General features: G+C 25.3%; 1 protein-coding gene across 1 annotated transcript in view; it reads right to left on the bottom strand.

Annotated features, from left to right (window-relative positions):
• Hmgcr (HMG coenzyme A reductase) overlaps window positions 1–20710 on the bottom strand; it is a 237467-nt gene that overhangs the window by 18179 nt on the left and 198578 nt on the right. The window contains exon 3 of the mRNA XM_075292246.1: window positions 16398–17594. Within this exon, the coding sequence (XP_075148361.1) occupies window positions 16398–16758 (361 nt within the window). The 5' untranslated portion in view covers window positions 16759–17594. The remainder of the gene's footprint in view (window positions 1–16397; window positions 17595–20710) is intronic.

Here is a 20710-nt window from a genome sequence, read left to right on the forward strand (position 1 = left end):
TATCATGCATATGAATTTGCCTGCCCTCCATTTCAATAATGTCAGCCAGTGAAGCAGAGGAGTCAGCTTATTTTGGTTGTAACCTTGACATGATTCACGTCATTGACGTGATATGCCTGCCTGCCGTCCAACTGAAATCAGTGCAAAAATGGTTTCACTACAAAAAAGGAGGAAGAATTTGAATACAACAGCAAATCTAAAGTGTGACGTAGCATAGAGAAGATTTAATTACAATAAATTGCACTTTGATGTCTTTCGGGTTTTGTCAATGTGCAGAAGGATGCTCATTAGGCATATGGAGAGATAAATATGATGATGATTTTTTTATAAACTTATTACAAGAAAGTGTTTTCAGTTTTTTTTTGAAACCAGGAGTGAACCCAGCATTAAAGAAAATGTGGGTTAATTTTAGAAAATTTTAACTTAAATTTTTTTTGTATTTGCCACAATGACTAATTTGCACTACTTCCGGGTCGCCAACTTATCATCCAAACTACGTTTTTGGAACCTCTCTCTCTATTTGCTGGGTAGTGGTTGACAATTTCAACTACTTATGGCATTCTTATGTACCCATTATCTTAGGCGTTTCCATTATCTCAAATCATCATAACCTTTAGCCGTAAGACGTTTGAAGATTACATCATATTCTTTTGTTGACCCATTGTTCGGAGGATTGTGTTCAGCAAAGAAGAAAACAGAAATTGTTCACCAAGTCTATTCATATATATTTTTTTTTTCATAAAAAAAATTCTAACAATACTTTTCCTTCTATATTTTCACCATTGATGAATAGTAGAAAACAGAAATTGTTCACCAAGTCTATTCATATAGTTTTTTTTTTGCATAAAAAATTTTTAACAATATTTTTCCTTCTATGTTTTAATCATTCAAGCATAGTAGTTTCATTTACAGCCGGATATGTTTTTGATGAAGATCTCGAATATTTATGACCATTGAATTTTTATAGAAAATTTGATGAAATTCGATTTTTTCTAGAAAACTGGATGAACATCGATTTTTTATAGAAAATTTGATGAACATCGAAATTTTATAGAAAATTTGATGAACATCGAATTTTCACAAAAAATTTGATGAACATCGAATTTTACAGAAAATTTTATGAAAATCGATTTTTTAAAGAAAATTTGATGAACATCGAATTTTCACAAAAAATTTGATGAACATCGAATTTTACAGAAAATTTTATGAAAATCGATTTTTTACAGAAAATATGATGAACATCGAAATTTTATAGAAAATTTGATGAACATTTGGATGAACGAAATTTTATAGAAAATTTGATGAACATCGAATTTTCACAAAAAATTTGATGAACATCGAATTTTTACAGAACATTTTATGAAAATCGAATTTTTAGAGAAATTGAACGTCGAATTTTTATAAAAAATTTGATGGATATCGAATTTTCATAAAAAATTTTATGAATAATATCGGATTTTCATAAAGAATTTGATGAATATCGAATTTTCATAGGAAATCCGATCAATATCGAATTTTGATAGAAAATTTTATACATATCGAACTTTTGTAGAAATTTTGATGAGCATAGAATTTTTATAGAAAATTGATGAACATCGATTTTTTTTCTAGAAAATTTATGAACATCGATTTTTTTCTAGAAATTTCGATGAATATCTTATTTAATATATAACTTTTGTAGAAAATTTGATGAATATGGAATTTTTATAGAAAATTTGTTTCGAATTTGTATATCGAATTTTATAGAAAATTCGACGACCATTGAATTTTTATATAAAATTTGATGCACATCGTATTTTCATAGAAAATTTAATGAACATATAATATTTATAGAAAACTTTATGCACATCGAATTTTATAGAAAATTTGATTCACATCGAATTTTTACAGAAAATTTGATGAACATCGCATTTTTATAGAAAATTTAATGAATATCGATTTTTTATAGAAAATTTAATGAACGTCGAATTTTTATAAGAAATTTTATGATTATCGAATTTTCATAGAAAATTTGAAAAGCATCGAATTTTTATAGATAATGTTTATGAAAATCGTAGTTTTATAGAAAATTTCATGAACATCGAATTTTTATAGGGAATTTCAAAGAAAATTCGATGACAATTGAATTTTTATATAAAATTTGATCATATTTTCATAGCAAATTTAATGAATATTGAAGTTTTATAGAAAATTTGAAGAATATCGAATTTTCATAGAAAATTTGATGCACATCGAATTTTTATCGAAAATTTGATGAACATCGAATTTTCCTAGAAAATTTGATTCACATCGAATTTTTATAGAAAATTTAATGAATATCGAATTTTTATAGAAAATTTAATGAATGTCGAATTTTCATAAGAAATTTTATGATTATCGAATTTTCATAGAAAATTTGAAAAGCATCGAATTTTTATAGAAAATGTTTATGAAAATCGAAGTTTTATAGAAAATTTCTTGAACTTCGAATTTTTATAGGGAATTTCAAAGAAAATTCCATGACATTGTATTTTTATATAAAATTTGATCATATTTTCATAGAAAAATTAATGAATATCGAATTTTTATAGAAAATTTTATGCACATCGAATTTTCATAGACAATTTGAAGAATATCAAATTTTCATATAAAAGGTAGTCGAATTTTCATAGAAAATTTGAAGAATGTCGAATTTTCATAGAAAATTTGAAGAATATCGAATTTTCATAGAAAATTTGAAGAATATCGAATTTTCAGAGAGAATTTCATGGAAATTGAATTTTTATAAAATATTTCATGAATATCGAATTTTTATAGAAAAATAAATTAGAAATGGCTGTCGAATTTCTTTCATAGAAATGAAAAGAGAAGTACATCGAATTTTCATAGAAAATGTGATGAACATCGAATATTTATAGAAATCTTTATGCACATCGAATTTTATAGAAAATTTGATTCACATCGAATTTTTACAGAAAATCTGATGAACATCGCAAATTTTATAGAAAATGTGATGAATATCGTACTTTTATAGAAAATTTAATGAATGTCGAATTTTCATAAGAAATTTTATGATTATCGAATTTTCATAGAAAATTTGAAAAGCATCGAATTTTTATAGAAAATGTTTATGAAAATCGAAGTTTTATAGAAAATTTCATGAACTTCGAATTTTTATAGGGAATTTCAAAGAAAATTCCATGACATTGTATTTTTATATAAAATTTGATCATATTTTCATAGAAAAATTAATGAATATCGAATTTTTATAGAAAATTTTATGCACATCGAATTTTCATAGACAATTTGAAGAATATCGAATTTTCATATAAAAGGTAGTCGAATTTTCATAGAAAATTTGAACAATATCGAATTTTCATAGAAAATTTGAACAATATCGAATTTTCATAGAAAATTTGAACAATATCGAATTTTCATAGAAAATTTGAAAAATATCGAATTTTCATAGAAAATTTGATACACACTGAATTTTCATAGAGAATTTCATGAAAATTGAATTTTTATAAAATATTTCATGAATATCGAATTTTTATAGAAAAATAAATTAGAAATGGCTGTCGAATTTCTTTCATAGAAATGGAAAGATAAGTACATCGAATTTTCATAGAAAATTTGATGAACATCGAATTTTCATAGAAAATGTGATGAACATCGAATATTTATAGAAATCTTTATGCACATCGAATTTTATAGAAAATTTGATTCACATAGAATTTTTACAGAAAATCTGATGAACATCGCAATTTTATAGAAAATGTGATGAATATCGTACTTTTATAGAAAATTTAATGATGTCGAATTTTCATAAGAAATTTTATGATTATCGAATTTTCATAGAAAATTTGAAAAGCATCGAATTTTTATAGAAAATGTTTATGAAAATCGCATTTTTATAGAAAATTTAATGAACTTCGATTTTTTTTTTTGTAATTTATTTATTTCATGTTTTCTAACAGTATAGTAACAAACAAGTTATAAAACTAAATTAACATATTGTTAAAAAAAATATATATATCTGTAATAACTAAAGTTTTAAATACTGTTTCTGTTTATTTATTAACGCCTCAGTGTCTTTAAGACATTAGAGAGGCTAGTTGGCTTTTTTTTTAAATATAAGATTTAATAAAATTAACAGTTCAAAACCATGGAATATTGTTGTTGTGAAATATTCAAAAATTCATTACATGAACACAATTCAATTCAAAAATTTATCTATATGTTCCAATAAAAAGGCTTTTAAACGATGTTTAAAGATGGAAATTCTGTTTGTAGATTTCAGTTCTTTCGGCAATTTATTAAATTCTATGCTTCCAACATGTTCAATTTTTTGTTTTGTGAGCTCAAGTCTACACCAACCGATTCTTAAATTGCTATTATTTCTCGTATTAAAATAATTTTGATTAATGGAAAAATTTATTGTGTGATGCCCTATTTTGTGGATACATTTATAAACATATAATAACAGCTGCATCTTATAAATTCCATAAATAGGCAATACAATTGGGAAAACACTTGTATACAAAGTTGTAGTAGGATAAGTTATTGGCAAGTTCGCAACTATTTTTAAAGCCTTGTTTTGCATTCTAAATAAGGATTTTAACTCACTGCATTTCTTGTAGCCATACAAAAGAGTTAAGTAATTGAGGTTGAATTTCAAAGAAAATTCGATGACCATTGTATTTTTATATAAATCTTGATCATATTTTCATAGCAAATTTAATGAATATTGAAGTTTTATAGAAAATTTGAAGAATATCGAATTTTCATAGAAAATTTGATGCACATCGAATTTTTATCGAAAATTTGATGAACATCGAATTTTCCTAGAAAATTTGATTCACATCGATTTTTATAGAAAATTTAATGAATATCGAATTTTTATAGAAAATTTAATGAATGTCGAATTTTCATAAGAAATTTTATGATTATCGAATTTTCATAGAAAATTTGAAAAGCATCGAATTTTTATAGAAAATGTTTATGAAAATCGAAGTTTTATAGAAAATTTCATGAACTTCGAATTTTTATAGGGAATTTCAAAGAAAATTCCATGACATTGTATTTTTATATAAAATTTGATCATATTTTCATAGAAAAATTAATGAATATCGAATTTTTATAGAAAATTTTATGCACATCGAATTTTCATAGACAATTTGAAGAATATCGAATTTTCATAAAAAATTTGATGATCATCGAATTTTTATAGAAAATTTGATGAATATCGATTTTTCACAGAAAATTTGATGAATATCGAATTTTCGTATAACATTTGATAAATATCGAATTTTTATAGAAAATTTGATAAACATCGAATTTTTATAGAAAATTTTATGAACATCGAATTTTTATACAAAATTTGATGAACATCGAATTTTTATAGAAAACTTGAAGAATATCGAATTTTCATAGAAAATTTGAAGAATATCGAATTTTCATAGAAAATTTGAACAATATCGAATTTTCATAGAAAATTTGAAGAATATCGAATTTTCATAGAAAATTTGAACAATATCGAATTTTCATAGAAAATTTGAATAATATCGAATTTTCATAGAAAATTTGAACAATATCGAATTTTCATAGAAAATTTGAACAATATCGAATTTTCATAGAAAATTTGAATAATATCGAATTTTCATAGAAAATTTGATACACATTGAATTTTCATAGAGAATTTCATGAAAATTGAATTTTTATAAAATATTTCATGAATATCGAATTTTTATAGAAAAATAAAATAGAAATGGCTGTCGAATTTCTTTCATAGAAATGGAAAGAGAAGTACATCGAATTTTCATAGAAAATTTGATGAACATCGATTTTTCGTAGAAAATTTGATGAACATCGAATTTTCATAGAAAATGTGATGAACATCGAATATTTATAGAAATCTTTATGCACATCGAATTTTATAGAAAATTTGATTCACATCGAATTTTTACAGAAAATCTGATGAACATCGCAATTTTATAGAAAATGTGATGAATATCGTACTTTTATAGAAAATTTAATGATGTCGAATTTTCATAAGAAATTTTATGATTATCGAATTTTCATAGAAAATTTGAAAAGCATCGAATTTTTATAGAAAATGTTTATGAAAATCGCAGTTTTATAGAAAATTTCATGAACTTCGAATTTTTATAGGGAATTTCAAAGAAAATTCGATGACCATTGTATTTTTATATAAAACTTGATCATATTTTCATAGCAAATTTAATGAATATTGAAGTTTTATAGAAAATTTGAAGAATATCGAATTTTCATAGAAAATTTGATGCACATCGAATTTTTATCGAAAATTTGATGAACATCGAATTTTCCTAGAAAATTTGATTCACATCGATTTTTTATAGAAAATTTAATGAATATCGAATTTTTATAGAAAATTTAATGAATGTCGAATTTTCATAAGAAATTTTATGATTATCGAATTTTCATAGAAAATTTGAAAAGCATCGATTTTTTATAGAAAATGTTTATGAAAATCGAAGTTTTATAGAAAATTTCATGAACTTCGAATTTTTATAGGGAATTTCAAAGAAAATTCCATGACATTGTATTTTTATATAAAATTTGATCATATTTTCATAGAAAAATTAATGAATATCGAATTTTTATAGAAAATTTTATGCACATCGAATTTTCATAGACAATTTGAAGAATATCGAATTTTCATAAAAAATTTGATGATCATCGAATTTTTATAGAAAATTTGATGAATATCGATTTTTCACAGAAAATTTGATGAATATCGAATTTTCGTATAACATTTGATAAATATCGAATTTTTATAGAAAATTTGATAAACATCGAATTTTTATAGAAAATTTTATGAACATCGAATTTTTATACAAAATTTGATGAACATCGAATTTTTATAGAAAATTTGATAAACATCGAATTTTTATAGAAAATTTGACGAACATCGAATTTTTATAGAAAACTTGAAGAATATCGAATTTTCATAGAAAATTTGAAGAATATCGAATTTTCATAGAAAATTTGAACAATATCGAATTTTCATAGAAAATTTGAACAATATCGAATTTTCATAGAAAATTTGAACAATATCGAATTTACATAGAAAATTTGAACAATATCGAATTTTCATAGAAAATTTGAATAATATCGAATTTTCATAGAAAATTTGATACACATTGAATTTTCATAGAGAATTTCATGAAAATTGAATTTTTATAAAATATTTCATGAATATCGAATTTTTATAGAAAAATAAAATAGAAATGGCTGTCGAATTTCTTTCATAGAAATGGAAAGGGAAGGCTCATCGATTTTCTACCGAGATGATTTGCAAATAAAAACTAGATTTTTACTGATTACTGACCTTTGTTATTTTACATTTATTTGGGTATTTTAATTTGCATAAAAGTATAGCAAACTGAAAAATTATAGAAAATATGGAGAACGCTTTTCTTCACTGTTAAAAGTAAGGAAATAATAAAGAAGATATTTGCAATTGGTCTACAGGGTCCAATGGGAAAAATCACATAAAAACAAGTAAGCAAAGTCTAAAGTCGGGCGGGGCCGACTATATTATACCCTGCACCACTTTGTAGATCTAAATTTTCGATACCATATCACATCCGTCAAATGTGTTGGGGCTATATATAAAGGTTTGTCCCAAATACATACATTTAAATATCACTCGATCTGGACAGAATTTGATAGACTTCTACAAAATCTATAGACTCAAAATTTAAGTCGGCTAATGCACTAGGGTGGAACACAATGTTAGTAAAAAAATATGGGAAACATTTAAATCTGGAGCAATTTTAAGAAAACTTCGCAAAAGTTTATTTATGATTTATCGCTCGATATATATGCATTAGAAGTTAAGGAAAAATAGAGTCATTTTTACAACTTTTCGACTAAACAGTGGCGATTTTACATGGAAAATGTTGGTATTTTGACCATTTTTTTCGAAATCTGAAAAACATATATATGGGAGCTATATCTAAATCTGAACTGATTTCAACCAAATTTGGCACGCATAGCGACAATGCTAATTCAACCCCTTGTGCAAAATGTCAACTAAATCGGAGTTAAAAATTGGCCTCTATGGTCATATGAGTGTAAATCGGTCGAAAGCTATATATGGGAGCTATATCTAAATCTGAACCGATTTCAACCAAATTTGACACGCATAGCTACAATGCTAATTCTACTCCCTGTGCAAAATTTCATCTAAATCGGAGCAAAAAATTGGCCTCTTTGGTCATATGAGTGTAAATCGGGCGAAAGCTATATATGGGAGCTATATCTAAATCTGAACCGATTTCAACCAAATTTGACACGCATAGCTACAATGCTAATTCTACTCCCTGTGCAAAATTTCAACTAAATCGGAGCAAAAAATTGGCCTCTGTGGGCAAATGAGTGTAAATCGGGCGAAAGCTATATATGAGAGCTATATCTAAATCTGAACCGATTTGGCTGATATTTTGCAAGTTTTTCGAGACTCATAAAATATTCGGATGTACGGAATTTGAGGAAGATCGGTTGATATACACGCCAATTATGACCAGATCGGTGAAAAATATATATGGCAGCTATATCTAAATCTGAACCGATTTTTTCCAAAATAAATAGGGATCGTCTTTGAGCCGAAACAGGATCCTATACCAAATTTTAGGACAATCGGACTAAAACTGCGAGCTGTACTTTGCACACAAAAATATATCAACAGACAGACAGACAGACGGACAGACAGACAGACAGACGGACATCGCTAAATCGACTCAGAATTTAATTCTAAGACGATCGGTATACTAAACGATGGGTCTCAGACTTTTCCTTCTTGGCGTTACATACAAATGCACAAACTTATTATACCCTGTACCACAGTAGTGGTGAAGGGTATAAAAATAGGAGACTTATTTTAAGACTTTATACTAAAAACGATTTTTACTTCAATCATGGCATATTTTATACTTGAAGTCGAGTCCGACTTTAGAATTTCGAGTTGTGGTGTATTAGAATAGCTAAGATAATTTTAAATTTTCAATAATAGTCTCATAATCTGTATCTTGGATTTATTTATAAAATTTCAGAGCGATAAAGGGTGATACGGTCAAAATTTGGTCAATATAAACTTGATGCATTTCTTTCAATTTTGCATTTCAAAAACCTGAACACCCCTCATTTTGAAGGTGTGTGTAGAATGTTGCTCCTATTTTGATTTTGGAATTCACTCTTCAGTTGTCAAAATGCCGTCCAAGCAAGAAGAGCAGCGTATCAAAATTTTGCTTGCGCATCGCGAAAATCCGATCTATTCGCACGCAAAGCTGGCAAAATAACTAAAAGTTGCCAAACCGTTACAAATGTAATTAAAGTGTTTGGGGAACGTTTGTCGACAGCCAGGAAGTCTGGATCGGGGGGAAATCGAAAACCTGAAGCCGCTGAGACGACAAAGAGAGTTGCCGGTAGTTTCAAGCGAAACCCTAACCTCTCTCTCCGAGATGCCGCAAATAAGCTGGGTGTATCGTCTACAACCGTGCATTGAGCCAAAAAACGAGCCGGACTATCGACTTACAAGAAGGTAGTGACTCCAAATCGCGATGATAAACAAAATACGACGGCCAAAGCGCGATCCCGGATGCTGTACACGACGATGCTGACGAAGTTTCCCGGCGTGGTAATGGACGACGAAACAAACGTCAAAGCCGACTACAAGCAGCTTCCGGGACAGGAGTTTTATACGGCAAAAGGAAGGGGAAAGGTAGCAGATATTTTCAAGCACATAAAACTGTCAAAGTTCGCAAAGAAATATCTGGTTTGGCAAGCCATCTGTACCTGTGGCTTGAAAAGCAGCATTTTCATAGCTTCCGGGACTGTCAACCAAGAAACGTGAAAGAGTGTTTGAATAAACGTCTGCTGCCTTTCCTGAAGAAACACGGTTGCTCCGTACTGTTTTGGCCGGATTTGGCATCTTGCCATTACGGTAAAAAGGCCATGGAGTGGTACGCCGCCAACAACGTGCAGGTGGTTCCCAAGGACAAGAACCCTCCCAACACACCAGAGCTCCGCCCAATTGAGAAATACTGGGCTATTGTCAAGCGGAACCTAAAGAAGACCAAAAAACTGCTAAGGACGAGCAGCAGTTCAAGGCAAACTGGCTTTCTGTGGCGAAGAAGGTGGACAAGGTGGCTGTACAAAATCTGATGGCAGGTGTCAAGCGTGAGGCCCGGCAATTCGGATTTGGAAAAGCGAAAGCCTAACTGAATATTTTTCCTGAATTTTATACTAATTGAACTTGAAAAAGAAATTTAATTTGATTTTTTAAATAAACGATTTCACCGATTTACGCGCGTTTTCCCTTGACCAAATTTTGACCGTATCACCCTTTATGTTTGCTTTGACTCCAAGTGTTTTAAATTCAGCAACTATCGCCACAGGCAGTTTCTTTTGAAAATTCCCTGTTATATTTATTATTACGTATGACCTAATAGACAAGCTTTGAATAAAATGTCATAAATATTAGCCAAAAAAAAAATCAATCTCTAAGTAAATCTCACACCTCTTTAATTTTTGTTCAAATTACATACAGTGCCAATAGGCAAACACTAAAAGTCATGCTAGAGGGCCAACTCAATGCCAACTAAATATCGTCAATCATGTGCAACGGCCTTTGGAAAATTTGAAATTTATTATGGACTTTTTTATTTAAACTTTATGATGTGCAATATTTGTGTTTAATTATTATTAAATTTATACAACATCTTAAAGTAGTTCTCCACTACGCTTTAATAAATCTTTCGTGAAGGTTTTTTTAATTATGCTCTTTTGTTTAATTTGCAATGTCTTGTGCTTAATCAAATTGTAAAGGACAATCGTACGAAACATTTTTGTTTTGACCATCATGCGAGGTTGAGGTTTAAATGTTTTTGATTGCATATATTAGGAATTTATTTTTATTAGTGTAATATTTTCTTGTAATTTAATTAAAAATTATTTTTTTTTGTTTTCAAATTCTCAATAGCGTTTACACAGAATAAAAAATATCACCTAAATATTTTCAAATAAAAAAATTGATTTGAATTGAAATATAAATTTAAAAACATAACCAATTAAAACATTAAGTGGTACAATTAACTTTTTAATAAAATTAAAAATAAAGTCAATTATAAAATTATGGAAAAATTTTAGATTTCAATTAAAACTAATTGAACTAATTAAACAATTAATTGAATGTACATGTTTAAATAAATTATCGTAATTAACCTTTTAATCAAATAATAATAATAATAATATATTTCCTATTAAAAATATCACCTAAATATTTTCAATGAAAACGTTGATTTAAGTTAAAAACGTTATCAATTAAACAATTAACTTAAAATAAAATCAATTATGAAAATGATTGAACATTTTTTACATTTTTAATTAAAGTTAATTGAACTAATTAAAAAATTAACTGAATGCGCCGGAAGAGACCAATTAATTTTTTAAAAAAGCATATTTTTTTCTGTGTTTGATACTACAATTTTTGCGATTAATTGGTTTAATTAATTTCATTATTGAATTCGAGAAACAAACATTTTTCTGTGTAGTTGAAAATTATTTATTTTTTTTAGTTTATAAAAATACAAGAAAAGTATTTCACTTAAATGTAAACAATTTAAGTAATTAAAATTTAATCAAATAAGAAATTGAGTTTTGCGATCAAAATCAATTCAAAATTTTAATTGAATCAATTAAAAATTAAAAAAAAATTGAATCAATTAAAAAAGTGTCGAAAAAATTAATTAATTAATTATTTTTTTTTTTAATCAAGTATATTTTATATTTATAATTAATTCTGTGATTGTGATACTTGCATTTTTGGGATTGAAATAATTTCTATTAAAAAATTAATTGGATACTGAAGTAATACAGAAAAAATTTCACGAAAATTGTTCCAATTAATGTCTTAATTGAGTTTTAAAAAATATTCAATTAAAAACAAAAAAATAATTGATTCAACAAATTTTTTAATTGAAACAAAAATCAATCACAAAAATTAATAATATCAATTAATTTTTTAATTGGATCAATTAATTGTTTAATTGACTTTCAATTATTTTTTTTTTAATTTTTTATATTTATAATTAATTCTGTGCTTGTGATACTTGCATTTTCGGGATTGAAATAATTTCAATTAAAAAATTAATTGGATACTGAAGTAACACAGAAAAAATTTTACGAAAATTGTTCCAATTAATGTCATAATTGAGTTTTAAAAAAATATTCAATTAAAAACAAAAATTTAATTGATTCAACAAATTTTTTAATTGAAACAAAAATCAATCACAAAAATTAATAATATCAATTAATTTTTTAATTGTATCAATTAATTGTTTAATTGACTTTCAATTAATTTTTTAATTGATACTATAATTTATGTGATTGAAGTCATTTTATTCATTTTAATTAAACAATTAATTGGATCAATTAATTTCGTGATAGAATCAGAAAATTTTTTGTGGGCACTTAATGCTTAGGTATTTAAAGTATTTTATAGTTGCAAAATAGAATTTTAGACTTTACGTGGTTGGAGAAATCATGCACCTGAATTCATTTCTCCCAAACGAAATTTTAGACAAACAACCATTGTCTACCATTTGTGTTTTGCTGTAAGGTAGTTTGTTTGAAACGAAATTATAGACTTCTTGTGATAAACGTTGACTCTTTTACATGATGTGAAAACAAGTTAATAAACACTAATTCAAGTTTTTGTAATTTATTTTGTTCTCAGCATTTTTTCTTTAATACAAAATATTTAGTACCAAAATTTACAAATTCGAATATGAGTTTATACATTTTTCAAAGTTTATCTTTCGTCCAAACGGAGAATCGAACCGCGGACCATGTAGTTTGTATGCAGAGACACTATCCACTGCGCCTTGTAGCTCTTATTGTCATTAAAAAAAAACACAATTATCGTTATCAACGCACAGGCAACATATACAGTCAAGCAGTTCTATTTATAGACCACAATACTGGGCACACACAAACCGATGTAAAGAAACTTTATTTAATGAAAACAAACAACTTTAGTCGGTCCTTTTCCTACAAAACAATGTAGCAACTACCACATTTGAAAACGGAATTAATGTAATTTTATATATACAGGGTGGATGATATCTAACTAACACAAAAGTAAAGCGCTATATTTTGTCGGCACGAATTATGGCCGTCAAATTCTGGCTCCGCGGTATTTTGGCCCACTCCCGGTGAAATGGCGCCTTGAGATGATCGAGACTTTGATATGTTTTAGTGAAAACCTTACTCTTCAAATGTTCTACAGCCGAAAATCCAACGGATTGATATTCGATATTTTCCCGATAATTTATTTTATTTATTTATTCATTATTAAGTTACAATTAAAATTGATAACTTAAAAAAGTTTAATAGCTATGACAACTAAGGTCTTAAGCTCAACCCGACAAAATTTTCTAAAGAAATAAAATTTTGACAAAATTTTCTATAGAAATAAAATTTTGAAAAAATTTTCTAAAGAAATAAAATGTTGACAACATTTTCTATAGAAATAAAATATTGACAAAATTTTCTATAGAAATAAAATTTTAACAAAATTGTCTATAGAAATAAAATTTTGACAAAATTTTCTATCGAAATAAAATTTTGACAAAATTTTTTATAGAAATAAAATGTTAACAAAATTTTCTATAGAAATACAATTTTGACAAAATTTTCTATGGAAATAAAATTTTGACAAAATTTTCTATAGAAATAAAATTTTTACAAAATTTTCTGTAGAATTAAAATTTTGAAAAGATTTTCTATAGAAATAAAATTTTAACAAAATTTTCTATAGAAATAAAATTTTGACAAAATTGTCTTTAGAAATAAAATGTTGACAAAATTTTCTATAGAAATAAAATATTGACAAAATTTTCTATAGAAATAAAATGTTGACAAAATTTCCTATAGAAATAAAATTTTGAAAAAAATTTCTATAGAAATAAAATTTTGACAACATTTTCTATAGAAATAAAATTTTGACAAAATTTTCTATAGAAATAAAATTTTGAAAAAATTTTCTATAGAAATAAAATTTTGAAAAAAATTTTTATAGAAATAAAATTTTGACAAAATTTTCTATAGAAATAAAATTTTGACAAAATTTTCTATAGAAATAACATTTTGACAAAATTTTCTATAGAAATAAATCTTTGACAAAATTTTCTATAGAAAAAAAAATTTAGACAATTTTTTCTATAAAAAAAAATTTGACAAAATTTTCTAAAAAAATAAAATTTTGACAAAATTTTATATCGAAATTAAATTTTGACAAAATTTTCTATAGAAATAAAATTTTGAAAAAATTTTCTATAGAAATAAAATTTTGAAAAAATTTTCTATAGAAATAAAATTTTGAAAAAAATTTTCTATGGAAATAAAATTTTGTCAAAATGGTCTATAGAATAACATTTTCACAAAATGTTCTATAGAAATAAAATTTTGAGAAAATTTTCTTTAGAAATAAAATATTGACAAAATTTTCTATAGAAATAAAATTTTGACAAAATTTTCTATAGAAATAAAATTTTGACAAAATTTTCTATAGAATAAAATTTTGAGAAAATTTTCTATAGAAATAAAATTTTGAAAAAATTTTCTATAGAAATAAAATTTTGAAAAAATTTTCTATAGAAATAAAATTTTGAAAAAAATTTCTATAGAAAAAAAATTTTGACAAAATTTTCTATAGAAATAAAATTTTGAAAAAAATTTCTATAGAAATAAAATTTTGACAAAATTTTCTATAGAAATAACATTTTGACAAAATTTTCTATAGAAATAAAATTTTGACAATATTTTTGTGGAAATGAAATGTTGACGAAATTGTCTATAGAAAATAAATTTGGGGAATGTTTTCTATAGAAACAAAATTTTGACAAATTTTTCTATAGAAATAAAAATTTCACAAAATTTTCTATAGAAATAAAATGTTGACAAATTTTTCTATAGTAATAAAATTTTGACAAAATTTTCTGTGGAAATAAAATGTTGACAAAATTTTCTATAGAAATAAAATTTTGACAAAATATTCTATAGAATTTAAATTTTGAAAAAATTTTCTATAGAAATAAATTGTTGACAAAATTTTCTATGGAAATAAAATTTTGGCAAAATTTTATGTAGAAATAAAATATTGACAAAATTTTCTATGGAAATAAAATTTTGTCAAAATTTTCTATAGAAATAAAATTATGACAAAGTTTTCTATAGAAATTAAATTTTGACAAAATTTTCTATAGAAATTAAATTTTGACAAAATTTTCTATAGAAATAAAATTTTGGCAAAATTTTCTATAGAAATAAAATATTGACAAAATTATCTATAGAAATAAAATGTTGACAACATTTTCTATAGAAACAAAATTTTGACAGAATTTTATATAGAAATAAAATTTTGACAAAATTTTCTATAGAAATACAATTTTGAGAAAATTTTTCTATAGAAATAAAATTTTGAGAAAATTTTCTATAGAAATAAAATTTTGAGAAAATTTTCTATAGAAATAAAATTTTGACAAAATTTCCCATAAAAATAAAATTTTGACAAAATTTTCCATAGAAATAAAATTTTGACAAATTTTTCTATAGAAATAAAATTTTGAAAAAATTTTCTATAGAAATAAAATTTTGAAAAAATTTTCTATAGAAATAAAATTTTGAAAAAAATTTCCATAGAAATAAAATTTTGATAAAATTTTCTATAGAAATAAAATTTTGACAAAATTTTCTAGGGAAATAAAATTTTGAGAAATTTTTCTATATAAATAAATTTTTGACAAAATTTTTTATACAAATAAAATTTTGAAAAAATTTTCTATAGAAATAAAATTTTGACAAAATTTTTTTATAGAAATAAAATTTTGGCCAAATTTTCTATAGAAATAAAATTTTGACAAAATTTTCGATAGAAATAAAATTTTGACATTTGTCCACTTTTTGGAAGCGTTACAACACTGCCAATATCACGGTAACGAGCAAAATATTTATTCGCATTTAAAAGCAGGAGGGCTCTAACGATAGTCACTGGGGATTTTCCAGCCAAATATAAAACATGAATTTCATAACGAATAACTTTATTTCTACATGCAATTTAGAATTGCTAGTAGCCTGAATTTGGTTGCAATATATATCACACACCCTGTATTATGTTTTTATTTCCATATCAACTTCTTCGATGGCATATGGGATCTCTAGCCCATATGTCATCTCAACTAATAAATCGTTAGGAGGAAAATTGTTCTACTTGTAAATCCATTGCATACGCGTATGCAATGTGACCATCAATAATAGTTTCTCCCTACGAGCATCATAGCATGCATGCATACATATGCTGATGACCTACTTACCCAGAATATATTTGGAACCCAATTTATGGAGACTGCAAAATTGATAGTAGCAATAGAGGACAGCGGCACATCGTACAATTGTCATGACAATGACATCGGCTGCATTGTATTCAGCCTCCAGGCCATCACAAGATTGCGTCCAACCATGGCAAGGTCGATAGCGACTCGATGTAGCTGAATTAGGGATACCACCACCGCCACCACCGACGCCGCCACCACCATCCGAAGCAGCCGTACTTGTGAAGTATTGCTGCTTGTCAACCGTCAGCATACAAGCTGTCACTGTAAGCAGTGCTACAATCACCTCCCATGGGTGTGAGGCACAGAACTCCCCATGAGCCCGAAATAAGCGTCCAATCATGATGTTGAGAAATCTTTGATTCCAAAGGGAGGTATTCGATAGAAGATGAAAATTTTGTAAAATTTTGCTGTTACTCCGGGTGCAAAGAAATTTGGTGGTCTCTGTGAGTCAATAGCAAGTTTTGAAGAGGTATTCCCTTTGGGGTTATGTTAAAATGCTTCGCTATGGGCTCTAAAAAAGCTTGGCCTTCAGGCTAAGTATTAAACTGAAGGATAATGGGCAATGAGGTCATACAATTGCGAAGACAAGACACAACAATTGAGTCTTTGTTGTGATTTGGTTGTTTTCTTTTTTTTCAATATATCAAGATTTTTCCAATCTCTGTTTTCGTTTTTTTTTTCTTATATAAAAGAAGAAAAAAAAATTGTATGGGATTTTGCCTTTGGATTCTCTAAATGTTTACGAATAATGAGAGCAAAATATTTCACTTGTCAATCAATCACATCCGTTGTAGAATTGATGGTGGTTACTTTTTATAAAAACTACCGGACAACAGATGGCGCTGTCAATGTTCAATTAACATTTAGTGATTGAAGTTGTCTTCGTTGTTGTTGCTGATATCCTTTCCTTTGATTCAAGTGATTGGTATCAAGTGTCTTCGATATCTAACCCAGTCTATGTGATGATTGTTTACCTCGTTAACTTGTCTCCTTGTGTTTCCTGGTTAAAAGAGTCAAGTTCAAATGTTACATTGACGAATGACAGTGCAAATTGTTTTGGGAAGATGATTTGCTGATTGCAGCAGGTCTTGTTTATTTAGTGATGATATGACTTTTTTTGACGCTTTTTTAGTTTTGCTAATTGAATGGGCCTTTATTTATCGCCTCTTTAAAGATCTGAAATTAAACATAAGAAAAAAGTTAAAACTTTATTAGTGAGAATTCATTTTTCGGTATATGTTCACTTAAAAAAATATTCATACAAGTAAAGTAAGTAATCATGTGGCTAAGGTCAGAGAGGGTGTATGTTAGAGCTAAAATAATCTAACAAGTTTGAAGAAATTTGTCAAAATTTTGTATCAATAGAAAATTTTTTCAAAATTTTATTTCTATAGAAAATGTTGTCAGAATTTCATTTCTATAGAAATTTTTTTTCAAATATGCATTTTTATAGAAAATATTTCTCAATATTTTATTCCTATAGAAAATTTTCTCAAAATTTAATTCCTATAGAAAATTTTATTTCTATAGTTTTTTTTTTTAATTTTATTTCTATAGAAAATTTTCTGAAAATTTGAATTCTATAGAAAATTTTCTGAAAATTTGAATTCTATAGAAAATTTTCTGAAAATTTTATTTTTTTATTTTTATTTCTATAGAAAATGTTGTCAGAATTTCATTTCTATACAAAATTTTTTTAAACATGCATTTTTATACAAAATGTTCTCAATATTTTATTCCTATAGAAAATTTTCTCAAAATTTTATTCCTATAGAAAATTTTATTTCTATAGTTTTTTTTTTTTTTTTAAATTTCATTTCTATAGAAAATTTTCTGAAAATTTGAATCCAATAGAAAATTTTTTGAAATTTTTATTTCTATAGAAAAGTTTCTGAAAATTTTATTTCTATAGAAAAATTTCTGAAAATTTTATTTCTATAGAAAATTTTGTCAAAAATTTATTTCTAGAGAAAATTTTTGTCATAATTTTATTACTATAGAAAATTTTGTCAACATTTTATTTCTATAGAAAACTTTGTAAAAATTTTATTTCTATAGAACATTTTGTCAAAAATTTATTTATATAGAAAATTTTATCTAAATTTTATTTCTATATAAAATTTTCTGATAAATTTATTTCTATAGAAAATGTGCTCAATATTTTATTCCTATAGAAAATTTTCTGAAAATTTTATTACTATAGAAAATTTTCTGAAAATTTTATTCCTATAGAAACTTTTCTGAAAATTTTATTACTACAGAAAATTTTCTGACAATTTTATTTCTATAGAAAATTTTCTGAAAAGAAACTTTTGTTAAATCTTAATTTCTATAGAAAATTTTGTCAAAAATTTATTTATTATATTTCATGTTAGCCTGATACCGAAACAGGCAATTAACGTCCAAATGCATTATATCTAATTTTACAATTATTAATCGAGCTATATGGACAGATTTTAGATTAAGGAACATGATTAATAGAGTCATTGAAAAGAAAACGCCAGATACAAATCTATACACGCCTGGACTGTACATGTTTCGATTCGGGCGAATGAATCTTTCCACAAAATTTAGTATAGATCTGGCTGGGAGGGATAACTCAATTTTGGGCCCTTTATGCTAACTCCTTATGGAGAAAACATTTGGGAATTTTCCTCTTACAAATCGAATCCTCTTTTCTCCCACTGTACATCATCTTTCCATATATATTCCAGCCAGATCTATACTAGAGGCTGTGATTCATTCGCCCGAATCGAAACATGTACAGTCCAGGCATGTATAGATTTGTATCTGGCGTTTTCTTTTCGATGACTCTATTAATCATGTTCCTTAATCTAAAATCTGTCCATATAGCTCGATTAATAATTGTAAAATTAGAAAAAAATTATTTTTATAGAAAATTTTGTCAAAATTTTATTTCTATAAAAAATTTTCTGAAAATTTTATTTCTATACAAAATGTGCTCAATATTTTATTCCTATAGAAAATTTTATTAATATAGAAAATTTTCTGAAAATTTTATTACTACATAAAATTTTCTGAAAATTTAATTTCTATAGAAAATTTTCTGAAAAGTTTATTTCTATAGAAAATTTTGTCAAAACTTTATTTCCATAGAAAATTTTATTTCTATTGAAAATTTTCTGAAAATTTTAATTCTATAGAAAATTTTGTCAAGATTTTATTTCTAGAAATTTTCTGGAAATTTTATTTCTATAGAAAAGTTTCTAAAAATTTTATTTCTATAGAAAATTTTCTGAAAATTTTATTTCTATAGAAAAGTTTCTGAAAATTTTATTTCTTATAGAAAATATGGTCAAAACTTTATTTTTATAGAAAATTTTCTGAAAATTTTAATTCTATAGAAAATTTTCTGAAAATTTTAATTCTATAGAAAATTTTGTCAAGATCTTATTTCTATAGAAAAGTTTCTGAAAATTTTATTTCTATATAGAAAATTTTGTCAAAATTTTATTTCTATAGAAAATTTTAACTCTATAGACAATTTTGTCAAGATTTTATTTCTATAGAAAAGTTTCTGAAAATTTTATTTCTATAGAACATTTTGTCAAAAATTTATTTCTATAGAAAATTTTCTGAAAATTTTATTTCTATAGAAAATTTTACGTCTATAGAAAATTTTACGTCTATAGAAAATTTTAACTCTATAGAAAATTTTGTCAAGATTTGTTTTCTATAGAAAAGTTTCTGAACATTTTATTTCTATAGAACATTTTGTCAAGATTTAATGCTATAGAAAATTTTCTGTAAATTTTATTTCTATAGAAAATTTTCTGAAAATTTTATAAAATTTTCACAAATCGCCAAGAATTATGACTGTCTAAATCAGTAAAATACACAATCATATTGATCGTAATTTAGGTTTAAAATTGCCGACATTTTTAATACGAAATTTAATAATTATTAGAAAAATGGTTCCCCTTCACGGTGACACAATTGGTAGAATTCTACGAAGAATGGTATGTTTTTACTGTTTGGTAGTTTGGTAGAATTCTCTCTGTTTTGGTATATTTTGATGTGTCTTGATGTTAGGGTAGAACATTTTCTATAGAAATAAAATTTTGAAAAATTGTCTAATTTTTTCGAGAAAATTTTGTTTCTAAGTAATTTTTATCAAAATTTAATTTCTATAGAAATTTTGTCAACATTTTATTTCTATAGAAAATTTTGTCAAAATTTTATTTCTATAGAAAATTATGTAAAAATTTTATTTCTATAGAAAATTTATTCAAAATTTTATTTCTGAAGTAAATTTTTTCAAAATTTTATTT

This window comes from Haematobia irritans, chromosome 1 (genome assembly GCF_050003625.1).
Source record: "Haematobia irritans isolate KBUSLIRL chromosome 1, ASM5000362v1, whole genome shotgun sequence".
Taxonomy (NCBI): domain Eukaryota; kingdom Metazoa; phylum Arthropoda; class Insecta; order Diptera; family Muscidae; genus Haematobia; species Haematobia irritans.